This window comes from Nicotiana tomentosiformis, chromosome 4 (genome assembly GCF_000390325.3).
Source record: "Nicotiana tomentosiformis chromosome 4, ASM39032v3, whole genome shotgun sequence".
Taxonomy (NCBI): Eukaryota; Viridiplantae; Streptophyta; class Magnoliopsida; order Solanales; family Solanaceae; genus Nicotiana; species Nicotiana tomentosiformis.
This window is the reverse complement of record NC_090815.1, coordinates 80,492,092-80,509,747: the sequence shown is the minus strand read 5'-3', so window position 1 is coordinate 80,509,747 and position 17,656 is coordinate 80,492,092. Positions and strand designations below refer to the sequence as shown.

General features: G+C 38.6%; 1 protein-coding gene across 1 annotated transcript; it reads right to left on the bottom strand.

Annotated features, from left to right (window-relative positions):
* Positions 1-16,360: 16,360 nt before the first annotated feature.
* On the bottom strand, positions 16,361-17,243 carry LOC104109315 (uncharacterized). The gene has a single exon (XM_009618580.4). The coding sequence runs from the start codon at positions 17,114-17,116 to the stop codon at positions 16,547-16,549; it is 570 nt and encodes a 189-aa protein (XP_009616875.1). The 5' UTR covers positions 17,117-17,243; the 3' UTR covers positions 16,361-16,546.
* Positions 17,244-17,656: the final 413 nt, after the last annotated feature.

Sequence of the window (17,656 nt, the reverse complement as noted above, 5' to 3'; positions counted from 1 at the left end):
AGGGTAGAAAACATGCCCATGGGATTCATGTGATTTACTTGTTATCCGACTTGCTGTATATGCCATTTAACTTCCACTGGTAGAAATCATGCCTTTAGGAAACTCACACACTCAAATAACTTGTCTACCATCAAAGCATGAGTGTAAACCCTCTATTTATTCTACTGCTATGTGCTACTAGACAACATACAGGAAATAAATGCCAATGAACTTTCTTTTGATTTGTATGATTATAGCATATTCATTAGATACCCTGCCTATAGGATCTCACTAGCTTATGTTCTATTTTCACCTAGAAATCATGCCTATAGGACCTTGACTAATCAATTAGCTACTGTTATTGTTATTGCTCTGCCTAGATAACCTGCTCATAGAGGTAAAGTGTTATAAAATCAAGGTTTGATTATCAATTGTTAGAGATCTAGCCTATAGGACACTGTCATTCCCTTAATATTCTTTATCCCCTTCTCAAGGCTAGGTTCCCCGAACTATTTTCATTTGCTTAACTATGCCACTATTAGATATCGTGTCTGTAGGACAATGTCACCTTTCTAAAACTGGTATCTAAAACCAGCGTTAACAGCAAATGGTTTACTGCTTCCTCATCTAAGCCACTAGAAGCAGTAATGTCATATATGCGCGTTTGAATCCAAGGTCACATAGAAACCATGTCTATAGGCTTAGTGATTTCTAATTGGCTTCAGTTCTGAAACTGTCCAATGCTCAATGTGAGAATCTATTTCACGTGCATTTGTTGTCTAAGTTTGGAGGCTAACTTGAGCCTTTAACTGCTCTCATTTGAAGTCAAATTTGTTTTGTATGTCACCTAGTTTATTATTTTGAGCAGCCTAAGTTAAGTCTAGAACCACTCTAAATAGAGATCCAATGCTTCCTGGACCATAGGTATGGGACGGGTAGTGCATACATAGGGCACGACTTAGAATTGAATTAGAGCGCTTAGGTAAACAACTTTAACATAGTAATCGGGTAGCAGGAGATGATAGTCTGTGCCCGCTGAATAATATGAGTAACTACCTACCTCAAGGGAATTGCGTAGTATAATTTATATTGCACGGGGTAATCCTTTAGGCTAAAAAACTTAGGATCCCCCCCCTCCCTTCTCTTCTTTATTCGTTTAACATCTTATATAGGTTTAATAGTTATATCCTTGTAATCGTTACTTCTCATTGTGATAATAAATTCATTTGATCAGTACTCTCTTTGTTTATCTTGCCTAATTTTAATCCACATGGTCTTAAATTCGGCCAGGACCCACAGTTGTGGACCTCGAAGAGTGCCTAACACCTTTCTTTTTGAGGTAATTTGAGCCCTTACCCGATCTTTGGTGGCGTTGACTAGTCAAACAGAGTTATTTGCATGATAGGTGCCTTAACACACCTTAAAAATCGTTAGGTGGTGACTCTTCTCTTCTTTAACACTCTATCTCCCATCCAAAAGAGTTGTCTCGACGTCTAAACCCGCTTTCGCGAGAAAACGGGGCGCGACATTTATATATACTCAAAAGTCAAAATATTCACCTACTCTATCTGTCTAAAGACATTATAGACGATTATTCCCAAAGTAATTCAATTTTATTTTTATGAATATTTTCAAATTTCTCTACGATTTCAACTACATAATGCAATAGATAAAAATATACTAAAAAGTATTTAACAATTACCTATATATAAAAGCAAACTTTCTCTCTCTTCTCTCTTATCTCTCGGCACAAGATAGTGTGTTACTAATGTGCGCAGCTACCACAAATGGCGAGAGGACGACCGGCGAGGAATGCAGCTAAGACAGAAGTTATAGCTCATAACATAAAAGAAGCCACAGGTCGAAATATGGATACCAAATCGCCGGAAGTGGGGAACATTTCATTGGAATAGTGGCTGATTCTGAGCAGAGAGGCGACGTCTATCATACCATATCAGCTAGTCAATCATGCTTCTGCAACCAAGGGGGAACATGAGAATGGAGGCAATTTAGTTAGAACAAGCCCTAGGGATATTAAGATCAATGAAATCCCTAAGAATACACCCAAGGTATGGGTGAGGGGGAAAAGTGTTAAGCAATACTACTGATGCTGCTGATAAATTGAAAAATGCAAGCCCTAAAAATGGTGCAAATGAGCTAGTAATGGGGGATACTGTTAATCAGCAGCAAAATCAGAATAATACAAAGGTGACAAGGCACAAGAAGTGGACAAATTTATTCACTGGGAACAGACTAGCAACAAAGGGAATTCCCTTGAGCTTCATAGCACCAACAATAGGAATGGGGAGACAATAGTTGAACTTTGCAAAGAGGAAATAGAACAAGAGACTCAAAAAATAAAGACATATCCTATACGTGGTGGGGGAATCCCCTACTATTGCATCTATGGAAAGGTTCATCGCTTTGTAATGGAATTTTGCCGTTTTCTGAAAGATCCTGGCTTTCGTACTTTGGTGGGTCTCCGAGATCCTTTTGATGACCTATGTTGAAGTCAAACTAGGAGGATTGGCATTTGGCCAAGATGTGATCTATCTCTTTCCTTGGTTGTAGTGGCTTGCGCATCTTCTCTTTGGCACTCATCCTTGGCTTGGGGAGTGCTCTCTCTCTTCGTCACTTGCGGCACAAGAATTTGGTTCAGCTTCAAGGGTGGTGCTGTGAGGGACAAGGGAAGCAATCCTTTATTTCCGGAAAAGCCAAGAGGGCCCACTTGGAGACTTGGGATCTCAGCAGGAAATGCGAAGGTTGCAACAAGCCGGCCGGTTCCCGGGAATCCACCCGTGGAAGGAACTTCGGTGGTCGAAGGCGAAGTCTCACAGAATGAGATTTGGGCAGCTTTGGAAAAAAAGGAGTGGAAATGCATCGGGAGACTGAAGAGAATGCCGCCCAGTGTGACAGGCGCAAAGGCATCAGCCTAGCTAGGAACTTAAGTAGAAGAGTAAACCCCTAAAGAGTAAGGTAAGGCCTAAAGCCTATCATTGACCGAATAGCGAACATTGAAACTCTTTCAGCCGATTCGCGGCAACACATTACTTCAGATCAGATTTGTGCCAATTCCTCCATTCACTGATAAGCTGGGCATCTAAAGAACATAAGATCCGAGCTGCCGCCAGGGGCGGGGTCACACGAGTAGCGAAAGACTGAGCTTGCTCATGTTCTCATGCTTCACACAAACCCAGGCTAGGAAGCATCCTTCTATCAATCGAGAAAAGAAGCAAGCTAAAGCTTCACTATGGAAAGGGGCTGAATTCCATCCGCAAGTCTCTTGAAGGTTTCATTCTTTTACCAGCTCTCCCAGCGGTAGGAATAATAAAAAAAAAATCCAGGTTGGTTGGTGACAATTTCAAGGATCAGGGGAGGTATGAGCCCTTAGTCAAGAGGTTAGTTACCCTCTTCGGTATCGGCAGAGAAAGTAGAGAAGGCTAGTGGACCTCTCAGTAGGATTCGAACTCGATTCCTCTTTGATGTTGTTAAGCCAAGAGCGCAGGAAAGGTCTGTTCATTTGTCCAGAAATATGTTTTCGGCCTATCTATTGATTGAACCAGGGGCTGGGCTCTTGTTGACAGACATAAGAAGTGGGATTAAGAATAGGGGAAGAGCAGCTACCATTTCTATATACTTTTGAAAATAGAGAGGTAGTCGCAGCAGGGCCTTTGTGGCACTAGTGTGCCACAGAAGTCATGGGTGATCGTGACACCCCCAAAGAATATGGATTCAAATCAGTTAGTATTTGACTTTTTTCTTTCTGGGTTTCTTAGGGCCCTCCGTCTTCAGAACGGTCCGCCTGGCCACTATGAATGAATATGTCAGCCACACTCTCATTTAGTCGATCACGTCAATACTCCATCTGCCCCCCGCCGGGGGGTTAAGTGACTCGCGCAGACAGCTGACTCCTTTTCAATAGAAAAGAATAGCCAAACCAACCCAGCTGGCTGGTCAATCTCAGAGATCTTATCGGCCGGCAAACCGGAGACGGACGACCAGTGGCTGGTCTCTTTTCATATTCAAAAAAGGAAGGCGCCGCTTTAAAGCAAGTCGCCTAGGTTCTTAAGAAAGATTTTTAGTTTTGTAAAGCGGAATTCTCCTTTGACTCGATCTTTAATTGAATAGATTGAACGGTAGATAAAGGATCAGAGGATGAGAGGGGCGACATCCTCCTATAATAGTTAGCAGTACTGAACAAGCGAGTCATCGGTCCGAGGAAAGAAAAGGACCGTACGACTCTCGATAGTAGAAGAGAAAAGGAACATATCAAACGCCGACCTCATATTAACTCAGTCTGAAATTTCCACTTTCTAATCGATTAATTAGCGATTATCATAGATGGAATGATAGGCGAAAGCTATTTCGAGTGATTGCTGCTATCTGGCTTGAGTTAGCTCTGGAACTCCAACACTTGGGTTGAACAAAAAAGGTGTTCTATATGACCGACATAAGACTCGACTTGTTAGATATTACGGAGGTTCAGTGAGCACCATGCCGAATCTTTCCCTCTCACCAGTACTTACTATAAGGGCCACTACCCCAAACATCTTTCTATGACACCCTGCCCGACATCGATCAGAAAGATGTATTCCATCATCAACACCTTTTTTTTCCAGGCCTGTTCGGACATACGGTTCCCGCGGAAGATCAAGTTGGTGAGCCGTGTGATGGGAAACCTTCCCGCACGGTCTGAATTAGGTTTTTTCGGTGTTCTCGTTGAAACATCTGCGGAGGGTTTCCGTATCCGTCTCCGCGGAGATCCTTCTTCTGACACAGCAAGGCAATTTGAATTAGTATCAAAAGTAAGTACTAAATAATTTATTTTTTCCTTTACTTGTTGATGTAAAATCACGGATTCCACAAGATTTTTTTTGAAAGCCTATGATGCTCTGGCTTCTCCGACATCTTACTGAGTTTCCCCCTCAAGCCGCTCCACGGTGGTAAAGTCTCATCTTGTGTGTTGGCCGAAGTTACCTTTCCTGTCCGTGCGCTGTTTTTCTTTGCCTTTCAAGATATTGCGTATAAAGAGAAAGCGTTTTTGTGCAATAAACCCCTCCGGCCGAAGACTAGTGGTAGGTGGTCCTGCGGAGCTTTCGGCTTTGGGAAAAAATCATTCCTTTGCCGGGCGCTAGTCAAAGTAGTAAAAAAGGGCAAGTGGGCAAGTAGCGAGCAGGAGCAGTGTTTCTCCTTCCCCATTTCAGGTTTTAGAAGAGTTAGTTTCGCGCACCCGGATAGAGATGATGGTCTTCCTCTGATGTCTCCAAGCCGGCCATAAAGGCTTCCAAAGGCGACCAGCTTTCCATACTAGTTGTTACCTTACGCTGCCATTTTTCCAATATTATTGAATAGCATGGCCTGGGGCTAAGATAACCGTATGGAGCCACCGTCGTTTCGTCTGGCATGTACTCTCTAGTCACCACTCCTGTGTCCAAGGAAATCAAAGGTCCGCTCCCACGAATTTAATCTATATTAAATCTCTTAATATCAGAATAGCTTATATAGTCATGATTCAATTCAGGTCCATTTTGTTCTCATTCAAAAATGGACTTGGTTGCGCTCTATCTGGTATATCCTTTGTCTTATTTAGACCCTTCTGAAAAATCTACATTACATACTATTTTTCTACGAGATGCTGGGAATCCTTAGATGTCCTTTCATAGATTCTTGAACCTCCAGAAACACGTATGGGTTCAGGAAAAGGATCGCCCTACTCATATTCCAAAGGCGCTACTTCAATTCAAGCGCAAGCCCCCCTTCTATTGCATAACTTCTTTGGAAGATCTATCTCGTGTCTGGTACTGCATGGTTATCGAGGAGGCAGGGAAGAAAAGGTTATTCGCTATTGGCTGGCTAAAAGGGTGGACTTCACGGTGTTCAACCCTTTCGAAGAGATAGATTCGAACCCCTACTCGGTCTAGCTGCCCCTCTTCGTATTTTATTTCTCAGCCTTTTCACAGACTTCTCGCCTGAGAACTCTTGTTATAGGCGAACGTAACCAAGGGTAGATGTCTGTCCCAACAACCTCGAAAATGGTGCTTTTTCAACCCCTTGCTTTGACTTGGTAAATTTCATCTGGATTCGCTCCCATAGTGTGACGGGTGGTGTGTACAAGGCTCGGGAATGAATTCACCGCCGTATGGCTGACCGGCGATTACTAGCGCTGATCTGTCAGTCCACCGTTACCACATGTCATGTGCAACGTCCATCAATGATGGTTCATTAATGTCCATTGATTTAGAAGAAGAATGCCATCATAGAGGGATCAGCGTGTAAACTTGAAGGGTGTCGTTGTGTGTCACCACCTCCCACCTATCCTACACATTCGATTAAGGTTGTCACTGCGAAGCTATAGTTAAGGTGCACGGGGTCTTACCGTCTAGCCGTTGGTACTCCGCATCTTCACGGAGGCAAAAGAAAAGCAAAGGAGAGAAAAAAAGGGGGAGCTATTGTGAAGCCTAGTAAAGGCAAAGCATAAGGTATATTTCCATAACGATGGGTGATTCATTGTCAAATTCAATAGTATAGATGATAGGGATGAGGTTCTGTACTCTGGCCCTCACATGATGAATAATAAGCATGTTATAGTGAAAGTTTGGACTGCTGACTTTGACTTTAACAAAGAGGTACTCCTAACTGTTCCAGTGTAGGTGAAGTTCCCAAACCTACCTCTGAATTGTTGGAGAGCCAAATCTTTAAGCAGAATCAGTAGTAGGATGGGTGTGCCAATGTATGCAGATGAATGTACATCATAAGTTGATAGAATTTCATATGCAAGAGTTCTAGTTGAGGTTGATGTTACAAGAGAGCTGCCAAAGTCCATAAATATTGCTGATCCAAATGGAAGAGAATTCACTTAGGTAGTCGTTTATGATTGGATACCAATGTTTTGCTCTAAATGTATGCAAATAGGGCACAAATGCACCAATGATGAACATCAAGCACCAAAGCCTAGACCAAACAATCAGAAGCAGAAGCAAGAATGGCAACAAAAGACAATAGTTATTGGGAAGGAAGTGCAACCAGCTAGAACCAAAGAAGAAAATGGGATGGAGAAAGCCAATGATCCTCAAGCTACAAAATCAGGGGGACTAGCAGATAGACAAAGTGATGAACGACATAAAGTTAAAGGGAAGTCAGTTGCTAAAGGATCCCAAAAAGGCCTACAAGATACACACATGCTCAGTACTGCCAATGGTTTTACCTTACTGAATGAAGCAGAATCGGATGTGGAAAATCCAAGTGCAGCAGCAGGAAGGGGACAATGTAGTTATGTAGTAGAAGCAGGGCCCTCCCAAACACTCTTTATACCAGTATGAAGTTAGTTACTTGGAACGTTTGAGTCCTAAACAAAGTCTATAAGCAAAAGGAGATGAAGTTGTTTATTAAGAAGAATAAAGTAAACCTAATGGCTATCTCAGAGCATAAAGTAAAAGAGTGCAATTTAGTGCATGATATGAATAAAATATCTCCTGGATGGTGATGGAAAGCTAACTACATACATAGCAATAGAGGTAGAATTCTATTACTATGGGATGGTAAAGATATCGACTGCAATCTATTGAGAATAGCTAGTCAATGCATACACACCTCAGTTGCTATCAAATATCTGAATATAAGATTTTCTCTCACAGCTGTGTATGGGCTTCATATAGTGGATGAGAGGAGGTCACTGTGGAGTGAGTTAAGAAGCTGGCACAGTGGTATCCATGATCCATGGATATCTATAGGAGATTATAATGCAATAAGCAATGTGACTGATAGAGAAATTGGTAGTCTTGTTCAAGATTGGGAGATCAGAGACTTCAATAACTTCATGGAAGATGCTGGGATAGTTGAAATGAAGTCAACAGAAAGGAACTATACCTGGACTAATGGTCACACTTATAGTAAACTGGATAGAGCTTTAGTCAACACTGAATGGATGCTATATATGCCTCATTTAGAAGTGTTAATGATGGAACCTGCTTGTTCCGATCACTCCCCTCTTAGTATCAAGCTGTAAACTTAAGAGGACACAAGACCTAAACCTTTTAAGTTCCTGAACCACTTGGCTGATCACAAGGACTTCCTAGAAATACTAGCTGGGGCTTGGAATGGAAATTCTAGAGATAAACTTATGAAAGCAGTCTGGATCAAACTCCGAAAGGTAAAGCAGACAATGAAGGTTTTGAATAAAACTGAATATAATGGAGTGGGAGATAGGGTGATAATATGCAAGCAACAGCTCTTTGAACTACAAGAACAAATGGGAGAACCATGCCAACCTGAGAATATGATTGCAGCTGAAAAGGAGATGAAACTGCAGTTGGAAAAATAGGTGAACATCGAAGAAAAGCATATTGAAATAGAAATCTCGAGATCAATGGCTAAAGCTGGGGGATACTAATTCTGCCTATATTTTTGCAAGCTTGAAGCAAAGCAATGCCCAAAATAAGATAAAGAGCCTCATTAGTAGTAATGGGGAAGTTCTACAAACAAAGAAGGACATTGAAGGAGAGGTAATTGGCTTCTATAAGTAATTATTAGGCTATGCTGTAGAAATACTACCTGTAATCAATTCAATTATCATGAGGGTTGGTCCAGTATTGGCTAGAGATCAACAGCTGCAACTGATTTCTCCTATAACAAATGAGGATATATATCAAGGTTTGAAAGATATTAGTGATCATAAAGCACATGGATGTGATGGGTTTAATGCCATGTTCTTTAAAAAAACTTGGCCTGTCATATGAACTAAAGTTACTAATGCAGTCCAGGAATGCTTCTCCAAAGTAACTTTGTACCAAGCTATAAATTGCACTAATGTCACCCTTATACCAAAAGTGGCTAATCCTTCAAAGATCACAGAGTATAGACTAATCCCTTGCTGCACATTGCTATACAAAATTATCTCAAAGGTACTTACTAAGATGCTACAAAAAGTTATGGACTGGATAGTGGATAAAAATCAGTCTGCTTTCGTTCCTGGTAGATTGATTAATGACAACATTATCTTGAGCCATGAATTGGTCAAAGAATATGGTAGGAATGGAGTGTCACCAAGATGCATGCTAAAAATAGACATGAAGAAAGCTTATGACTCACTAGAATGGGATTACCTGGAGCAGATTTTAGTAAGCCTACAATTTCCAGCTAAATTTGTAGAATGAATCATGAGATGTATCAGGACTGTGTCATATTCCATAATAATCAATGGACATCCAACTGCTCCTTTCCCAGCTAAGAAAGGATTGAGACAAGGAGACCCTCTCTCACCTTTCTTATTTGTTCTGGCAATGGAATACCTTACAAGGCTCTTGAAGCAGCTAAGAAAGAACCCCGACTTCAACTATTACCCAAAATGCTTTAAGATGAACATTATACAATTAAGCTTTGCTGACGATCTCTTTTTATTTTGTAGAGGAGACACAATCTCAGTAAATATGTTATATGCTCATATTTAGGAGTTTTCTCGAGCATCTGGTCTGGTGGCAAATGCAGAAAAAGGTTCTATATATTTTGGAGGTGTAAATAGTGAAACTCAACAGCATATACTACACTTGCTAAGCTTCTCGCAAGGCTCACTTCTTATCAAATACTTAGGGGTACCCCTTAGCACTAAACGAGTATCAATAGCACAATGCAAACCTCTGATTGATAAGATGCTAGGGAGGATCCAATCATAAACTACAAGGTTCCTATCGTATGCGAGGAGAGTCCAATTGATCAAGAGTGTTCTGTTCTCTATCCAAGTCTACTGGTCTCAGATATTTGCCCTACCAAAGAATATCACCCAGCTAAATGAATCTGTATGCAGAAGGTTTTTGTGGACAGAAGGTGTAGAGCTATCAAAAAAGGCATTGATTGCATGGGATAAACTATGATTTCCTAGATCAGCAAGAGGTCTTAACATTCTTTATGTGATCACTTGGAACAAGGCAGCTATATGTAAACTCTTGTGGAACTTATGTAAGAAGAAAGACAAGATGTGGGTGCAATGGTACTATGGAAAACAAGGCACAGTGTGGGGAGCCCAACCAAAGCAGGCCTCTTGGATAGTACAAAAGATACTGAAGGCAGGAAAATACTTTGAGGCACTCAGCTGGAATGAGGAAGAGGTACAAAGAATTGAGAAGTTTTCCATTAAAGACATATACTTGAAGTTAAAGGGTGACTTTCAGAAGATAAACTAGAGAAGGTTAGTATGCAACAACGCTACCCCTCAAAAGTGGATTTTCAGTCTGTATCTAGCAGTTTGGGGCAGAATGCTTAATAAGGGGAGGCTAGCAAAGTGGGTGTGCTTAGAAGATATGAGTTTCTCTCTATGCGATGCTACAATAGAAAACACTGATCATTTGTTCTTCAACTGTACCTTTTCTGCGCAAGTATGGACAACACTGTTACAATGGCAAGCTAAGGCATACGAAGATGACCTATGAGCTGGCAACAGGAGATAGAATGGGCAATCACACACTATAGGGGAAAGAATGCAGCAGTTGAAGTCTACAGAATGAGCTTAGCAGGATCCATATATCACATATGGCAGGAGAGAAACCTGAGAATCTTTCAAGCTAAGAGTAGAAATGCAGCAGTGTTGATCAGAGCTATTGTTCAAGAAATACATTGTAGAGGAGAACTGAAGCAGAAGCTAGTGAGATATTTGCAAGAGTTAGATTACTACCCGTGTGTTTAACTGATGTATGCTAGCATTAGAGCTATATCCTGGTAGTTAAGGTAGGATAGTGAAGTCGATACACCTGGGGCTGTATGTCTAGTGTGTATTTGCTATATCTTTCTTCTGTTTTGTAAATATTATTTTGCAAATAAAATCTTTACTTGCCAAAAAAAAATTACCTATAGATGTAACATAATATTTCTTTCCCTCCCAAACAAGAAATAGCATACAAATCATGTATATCATTGTATATGAACAAATTCTAGCAAAATTTTACTAAATTCTAATTTATAGAGAAGTTATATCTGGTGATGGTCTTATGACATAAATGTTTAGAATTTATCCACATTTTCGGCCGAATTTGACAGTAATCTCAACCTAGGACCCATTTGTCCATACAATTATTTTTCGATTTTTTTAAAGCTTGTTTGGTTATACATTTGGCTGAATTTTTGATAAGTTTTTTAAAGATGAGCTTCCAAGTTTGAAACAGTGGATTTTATCATTTTTTCATGTAAAATATTATTTCCCAAACAAAACTAAAATATTTGTTAAGTGAAATACATGTCCAAATACAATTTCAAATTTGAAACACGTTTTTCAATTTAAGTTCAAAATCTACTTTTTTCATAAATTATTTTTTAAAGTCCAAACACATACTTAGACAAACAATTGTGTCATAATGGAAAATATCAAGAAGGTATTAGAAACATCAAATTTTATTCATATTTATTCTTGAGCTTACACATACTGTCACGACTAAAAATTCCACCTCAGGCCGTTATGGTGCCTAACCATACTTGCTAAACAAGCCAACTCACAATTGACAGAATAAAGTTCGCTTTCCTTTAATTAACAGAGTTATATTATGATAAAAGCAGGAATAAACTCAAGCAGCAAAATATCTGGTATAGGTAAAAGATGGTCTATAGACGACCAAAACAGTACAGTCCCCAAGACCTAGGTGACACAAGTACACGAGCAACTATTTGATAAATACAAGTCTGAATATAAAATCGAAACTGTCTATAGAAAGAAAATAGACATGACGTAAGAAGGGGACTCCATGTGTTGCGGTCGAAACAGTATAATAGCTCACCACAAAGTCTCTAATGACATACTCCTCAGCAGAAAGAGTACTGCAACACCAGTCTCAGAACCTCCACAAAAATAAGTAGAAGCGTAGTATGAGTACACCACAGTTGGTACTCAGTAGGTATCAAGTCTAACCTCGAAGAAGTAGTGCCAATGCTAGATACATCTGAATACTTACAACACAGAAATAATAACAAGCCTCAAGCTAGAACTGTAAATATTCTCAAGATCAATATGTATCAAGATATAAATCAGTCGAAAGATCTAAAGAATGCTTTTCTAAATTCTACAAATAATCATAAATGTTGCTCAAGTATGGCAAGTAAGGCAAGTATGCTTCAATCAATAGAGTCGAGGCTCCCAACTAGCATATATACATGGCATATAACAGTTAACACATAAGTGAATGCCTTTAAATGAATCAAGATATGAATGCATTCTCAAACCGGTACAAGATCCATGTACCCTAATACAAAAGCCATGTATCCCAATACAAAATTTATGTATCACAACAACCCGAGACAAAATTCATGTATCGATCCGGTACACAATCCATGTATCGACCATACTCACAGGGCCCAAAGTGACATGGGTTATCACCTGACTCACAAGGGACGATACCAAATCCAAGTGCAAAGAGGGACATAATAGCAATCCCTCATAAATCAATATCTGATCATCATATCAATGTACCATAATAATATCTCATTTGCACACTTACTATTGGTGCCAAAATTCTCAGTCAAAATCATGTATCCATTATTCAAAATATATGCATAAGCTCAAGAATTATAGATGCACAAGGACTTAATAAATGTCATACGAATATGTGCTCATGAAATCAATATGTGACTACGGATAATTCAACAATTTACATGCCTTCACAATTAATCACAAGCCTAGGCATGATTTCTAATATGAACAAAGCATACAAAATTGGGTTATACTCTGGTCAGGATATAAACTCGGTAAATGCATATACATTTGCCACCATGTATATACACTACCCCCCAATACCTTAAAAAATATTAAATAAGTCAAATCCTAGGGGTTTTTCTCTTAACAAGGTTAGCTAAGAGACTTACCTCCACCCAGTAACCTAAAAATCACCAAAAATACGAAATCCTCAAAATCTAACTCTAGAAGGCCTGAATCTAGTCAAATATAACCCAATAAAGTCAAACAAAACAATAAAAATCAAACCCAAATAATAAAGATGGAATCTTTAATCAAATACTCAAAGTAACCAGTCAATCCGGCCTCGTCTCCCGGAACCCGACAAAAAAATATAAATTCCGAACACACATTCCAATACGAGTCCAAAAAAAAAAATACGAGTCCAAATATACAAATGTCATCAAATTGGTGTTCAAATCTCCATTTTTCATTTTAGAAAAGTTTTGCCAAAATTCTCAATTTTTCTCTCTTTGATTCACCAATCGATCGCGATTCTCCTCTTGCAATCTCGAAGGCTATCATATGCACCAGAAAACCAACAATGCAAGCTCAACCAAAAATGGTCTGAAAGCACCCTAAATCATACCCGAGCCCCCGGGGACCCTTTACAATCATGCCAACAAGTTCCAATACCTAATACAATCTTATCTGAGGGCTCAAAATATTACGAATAACATCAAAACCAAGAATCGACGATCAAATCAAACTCTTAAATTCAAGAACTTCCAACTTGCAATTAACCGTCTGATTCAATCCTAACCAATCTGGAATCCAACCAAACTTTACACAAAAGTTCCAAATGACAAAATGAACCTATTCTACGCAATCAGCATCCTTCTCCTGCAATCTCGAAGCCTATATGCACCAGAAAACCAACAATGCAAGCACAACCAAAAATGGTCTGAAAGCACCCGAAATCACACCCGAGCCCCCGGGGACCCTGTCCAATCATGCCAACAAGTTCCAATACATAATACAATCTTATACGAGGGCTCAAAACATCACGAATAATATCAAAACCAAGAATCAACGATCAAACCAAACTCTTAAATTTAAGAACTTCCAACTTGCAACTAATCGTCCGATTCAATCCTAACCAATTCGAAATCCAACCAAAGTTTAAATACAAGTTCCAAATGACAAAAAGAACCTATTTTACGTGATCACGATCCTCCTACTGTAATCTCGAAGCCTATCATATGCACCAAAAAACCAGCAATTCAAGCTCAATCAAATATTGTCTGAAAACACCTGGAATCACACCCAAGCCCACAAGACCATGTCCAATCATGCCAACAAATTTCAATACCTAACACAATCTTATCCGAGGGCTCAAAATATCACGAATAACATCAAAACCAATAATCAATGATCAAATCAAACTCTTAAATTCAAGAACTTCCAAGTTGCAATCAAGCGTCTGATTCGATCCTAACCAATCCAGAATCCAACCAAACTTTGCATACAATTTTCAAATGCGAACCTATTCTAACTTTGAAACAACAATCCGACTCCGATAGCATCAAAATTAACTCCCGGTCAAACTTATGAACTTTCCAATCCTTTAAATTGCCAACTTTTATTAATTATAGTCAAAACCTTCTAGGAATATCCAAATTCAAATCCAAACATAAGTCCCAAATCACCGTATGAACCTATTAGAACCATCAAAACACCAGTCCGACGTCGTCTACTCCAAAGTCAGACCTTGGTCAACTCTCCAACTTAAAGTTTGTAAATTAAGAATCATTCTATAAAATCATTCCTGGTTCTGCGAACATCAAAATCAACTATATACGCAAGTCATATACATCATATGAAGCTACTCAAGGCCTCAAATTGCCGAACGAAATACTAAAATTCAGAACGACCGGTCGGGTACTACACATACCCTATATACTTATACCTTCCCAAAAAAATGTTGCCCTTCAGCTGTTACAAAAAATTTCCTAAATTCTAGATACATAGTACATTTGTTAATGTTAGCATTTTTCCTGGAGCAATTTCAAACTCCATCTTTGTTTTGCCTTTTGACTTACACTAGTTGAAGTTCTCATGTGCAAAGTAGTTTCATTTTCTACAGGTTCAAAAGATTTGAAAGAAATTCTATTTTTCCACGCATGCGCGGTAGTCTCGAATCAGTCGATCATGCATGCACCATCATCATCCATCATGTTGATATCATTGCTATGAAATTATGATCCTTTAATAGTTGTTGGTGCATAAATTAATTGTTTCGACCGTATAAGTTTCAACCAACGTGTTCAATAGGCATATCTGTCTGAGTGGCCAATAAATACAAGCCTCAGTTGAGATGTTGTTGCCAAGTTTAGGAGATTGTCTATGTATCCCGTCAAATCTAAAATTCATGTTCACTAGCGACCTAGCACTAAGGCTGTGAGGCCTCAAATAAGAACTTTTCTGATTTCTTTCCATTTTCGGTATTTTATTCATTTATTGCGCTGAATGTGTTTTATGAAAATAATAAAAAAATTCTTTTTAAAAATAAATAAATTATGATGTCGTATTCTGGTAGTTCTAGATTGAAATAATTAAAAGTTTATATTTCAGACAATTTAGGGGGAAATAATTTATTTCGTTTAGAATAAGTCATTTCTACTCCTTATTAGTTACTTGCTCCAACATAAAAACATTACCTTCACTTTTAGCTACTTAAAAAACTATCACCAAATGCACTCACATACTTAATTCCCAATTTTGAAACTAGTTCGTGTACCTCCACCCTTTATATTCAACTGTCAACAGCACCAAAACTGACGAGTATGAATTTTTTCTCGGTTGGAACATTTTATACAAACAAAACTACTCTTATATTATTTATGTCATACCACATTGACACTTCAACTTCTTTAGGTTTTTCTAAATGTTACTACAGGACAAACAATCTAGCTACACTGAGTTTAAGTATATTTTCTGGTACAACAAAAACATAACTCTTGAGTTATATTCATTTACCTATAGAAAACAAAACCAATCAATCAAAATCAATCAATATGGAATTAAATCAGTAGATGGAACATGCTTTTCAACAGTACCATATGAATTGAAAATATCGTGACATTGACGTGTAGAAATTATAAATTAAATTCTACCCTGTGGACATAGGAATTACATGCATGGCCATGGCCATGATCAGCTTCAAATATATATACTACTAGTAGTTTTCCCAACTTATAAAAACACAAATCTTTCCTTTTTTATACAAGCATTTTCTTGTATCATAGACTCCGTAGAAAATGAAAATTTCCAGATTTAACGAAATGAAAATTATGTTTTGACTAACGTAAGCATTGCAAACCACCTTTGTCACAATACTTGCATGCGCCAATTATGTACTAAACCACGATATATTAGTAATACTTGCGGATTGTGTCTAAATACCTAACCCCTTACACACCTTCACATTCTTTCTTTAAGGGCGGCAGTGGATGAGGTCAATTTGATCAGAGGAGGCGCAGTCATAATGTGAAGCTTATGGGTTTGATATTTTAATCCTTTTAAGTTATTCGGGACTCAGCCGAATCCATAGCCAACACACTAGCTCTGCCGCTGGATGAGGCAGTGGCAGAGTTACTTGGTACGAAGAGAGTTCAAGCGAATCCCTTTTATCTGGCAATATACTATGCAAATATTAGGATAAAAGCAAATATATTGAATCTCAAGTGTGGCACTCTTGCTTCTTTTTTTCCTTTCAATTTTTCAAGTTAGAATTTTTGGGGCCGCCACGGGTGGGGAGGAAGGTGGAAAGTAGGGTTTCATTGAATGGAAGAAATACAAGAAAACTCAATAAAATTATGCGCAACAAAAGGAAGAGAGAGGTGCAAAGAAATGATCAAATTAAAGTTTAACTTTCTTGAATGAAGTTGGAGAAGCATGAAGCAAGAACACCTTTTTCAAGACTTTGATGAGAACCACTAAGCTTTGCCTTTTACTGGCTTTGGACAGACTCAAAGCTTGACCACATTTGAATTCGACCATTCTTCCCGGGGAAATTAGACCCTTCTTTGTATCTTTCTCACAACAGCTTGTCATAATTTGGTTGGATTCTTCATTGAAATTCTCCCATAACATATCCATCTTCTCCTCTTCCTGTTCTACTTCCTCTTTATGATTATGACTTTGTTCATCTTCAATCATTCTCTTCATTGCAGCAGCACCTTCTATGTATGAGAAACTCTTTCTTTGGTTAATATAGTTGGATATTAATGGAGACATGTCAAATTTTTCTTCATGATCAACTTCTTTCTTTGTAGATGTAATATGATCATTTCTAGGTTTTTTTTCGAGGCGACCGGAGGCAATGGATGTTGTCCTCCATAAAGGTGGTGATTCAATGAAACATGGTGGTGTATCGGTGATTGTTGGAAAGCTAAAATCATCTTGTGGAGAAAGAGAAGGAAGAGCCATGGTTTGTCTAGCTATGGTGTTTGTAAATAAGACTATGAAAGAAGTATTATTTGGGTGGTTTTTGTTTGGTGTGGAATGTTTTGGGGTTGTTTGTATTTTGGGGAAAAGTTTTAGTTCAACTACTTCAATCTTGTACTCCAATATTTTCTTTTATATGAAGAATGTAGGAGTGTACACGGGTCCCATTTTTACAACTGTGGTTGTACAATATTTCGATGAATTATTTATATCTGTACCATGTATTAGGAATATATATTGTAGGGCGTAAAAAGATTAAGTTTGGTCATTACTTGAGACAGGTGATTATCCCCGTAATATTGAATCAATTAATTTCTTGAAAGTATGGATTAGTGCAATTCCATCACAAAAAGTGTGATTAACATCTTGTCGATTTCTTGTTTCAGGTGATGATTTTCAGTCTCTTAGGTGAATAAAAATTATTTTAATAATATATTATGATAATTAAGAAAAACTAAAATAAAATGGCAAAAAAAGGCACTATCTGCTCTTTGGTCGTGTCTTTAGCCTTCATCCTGCTTT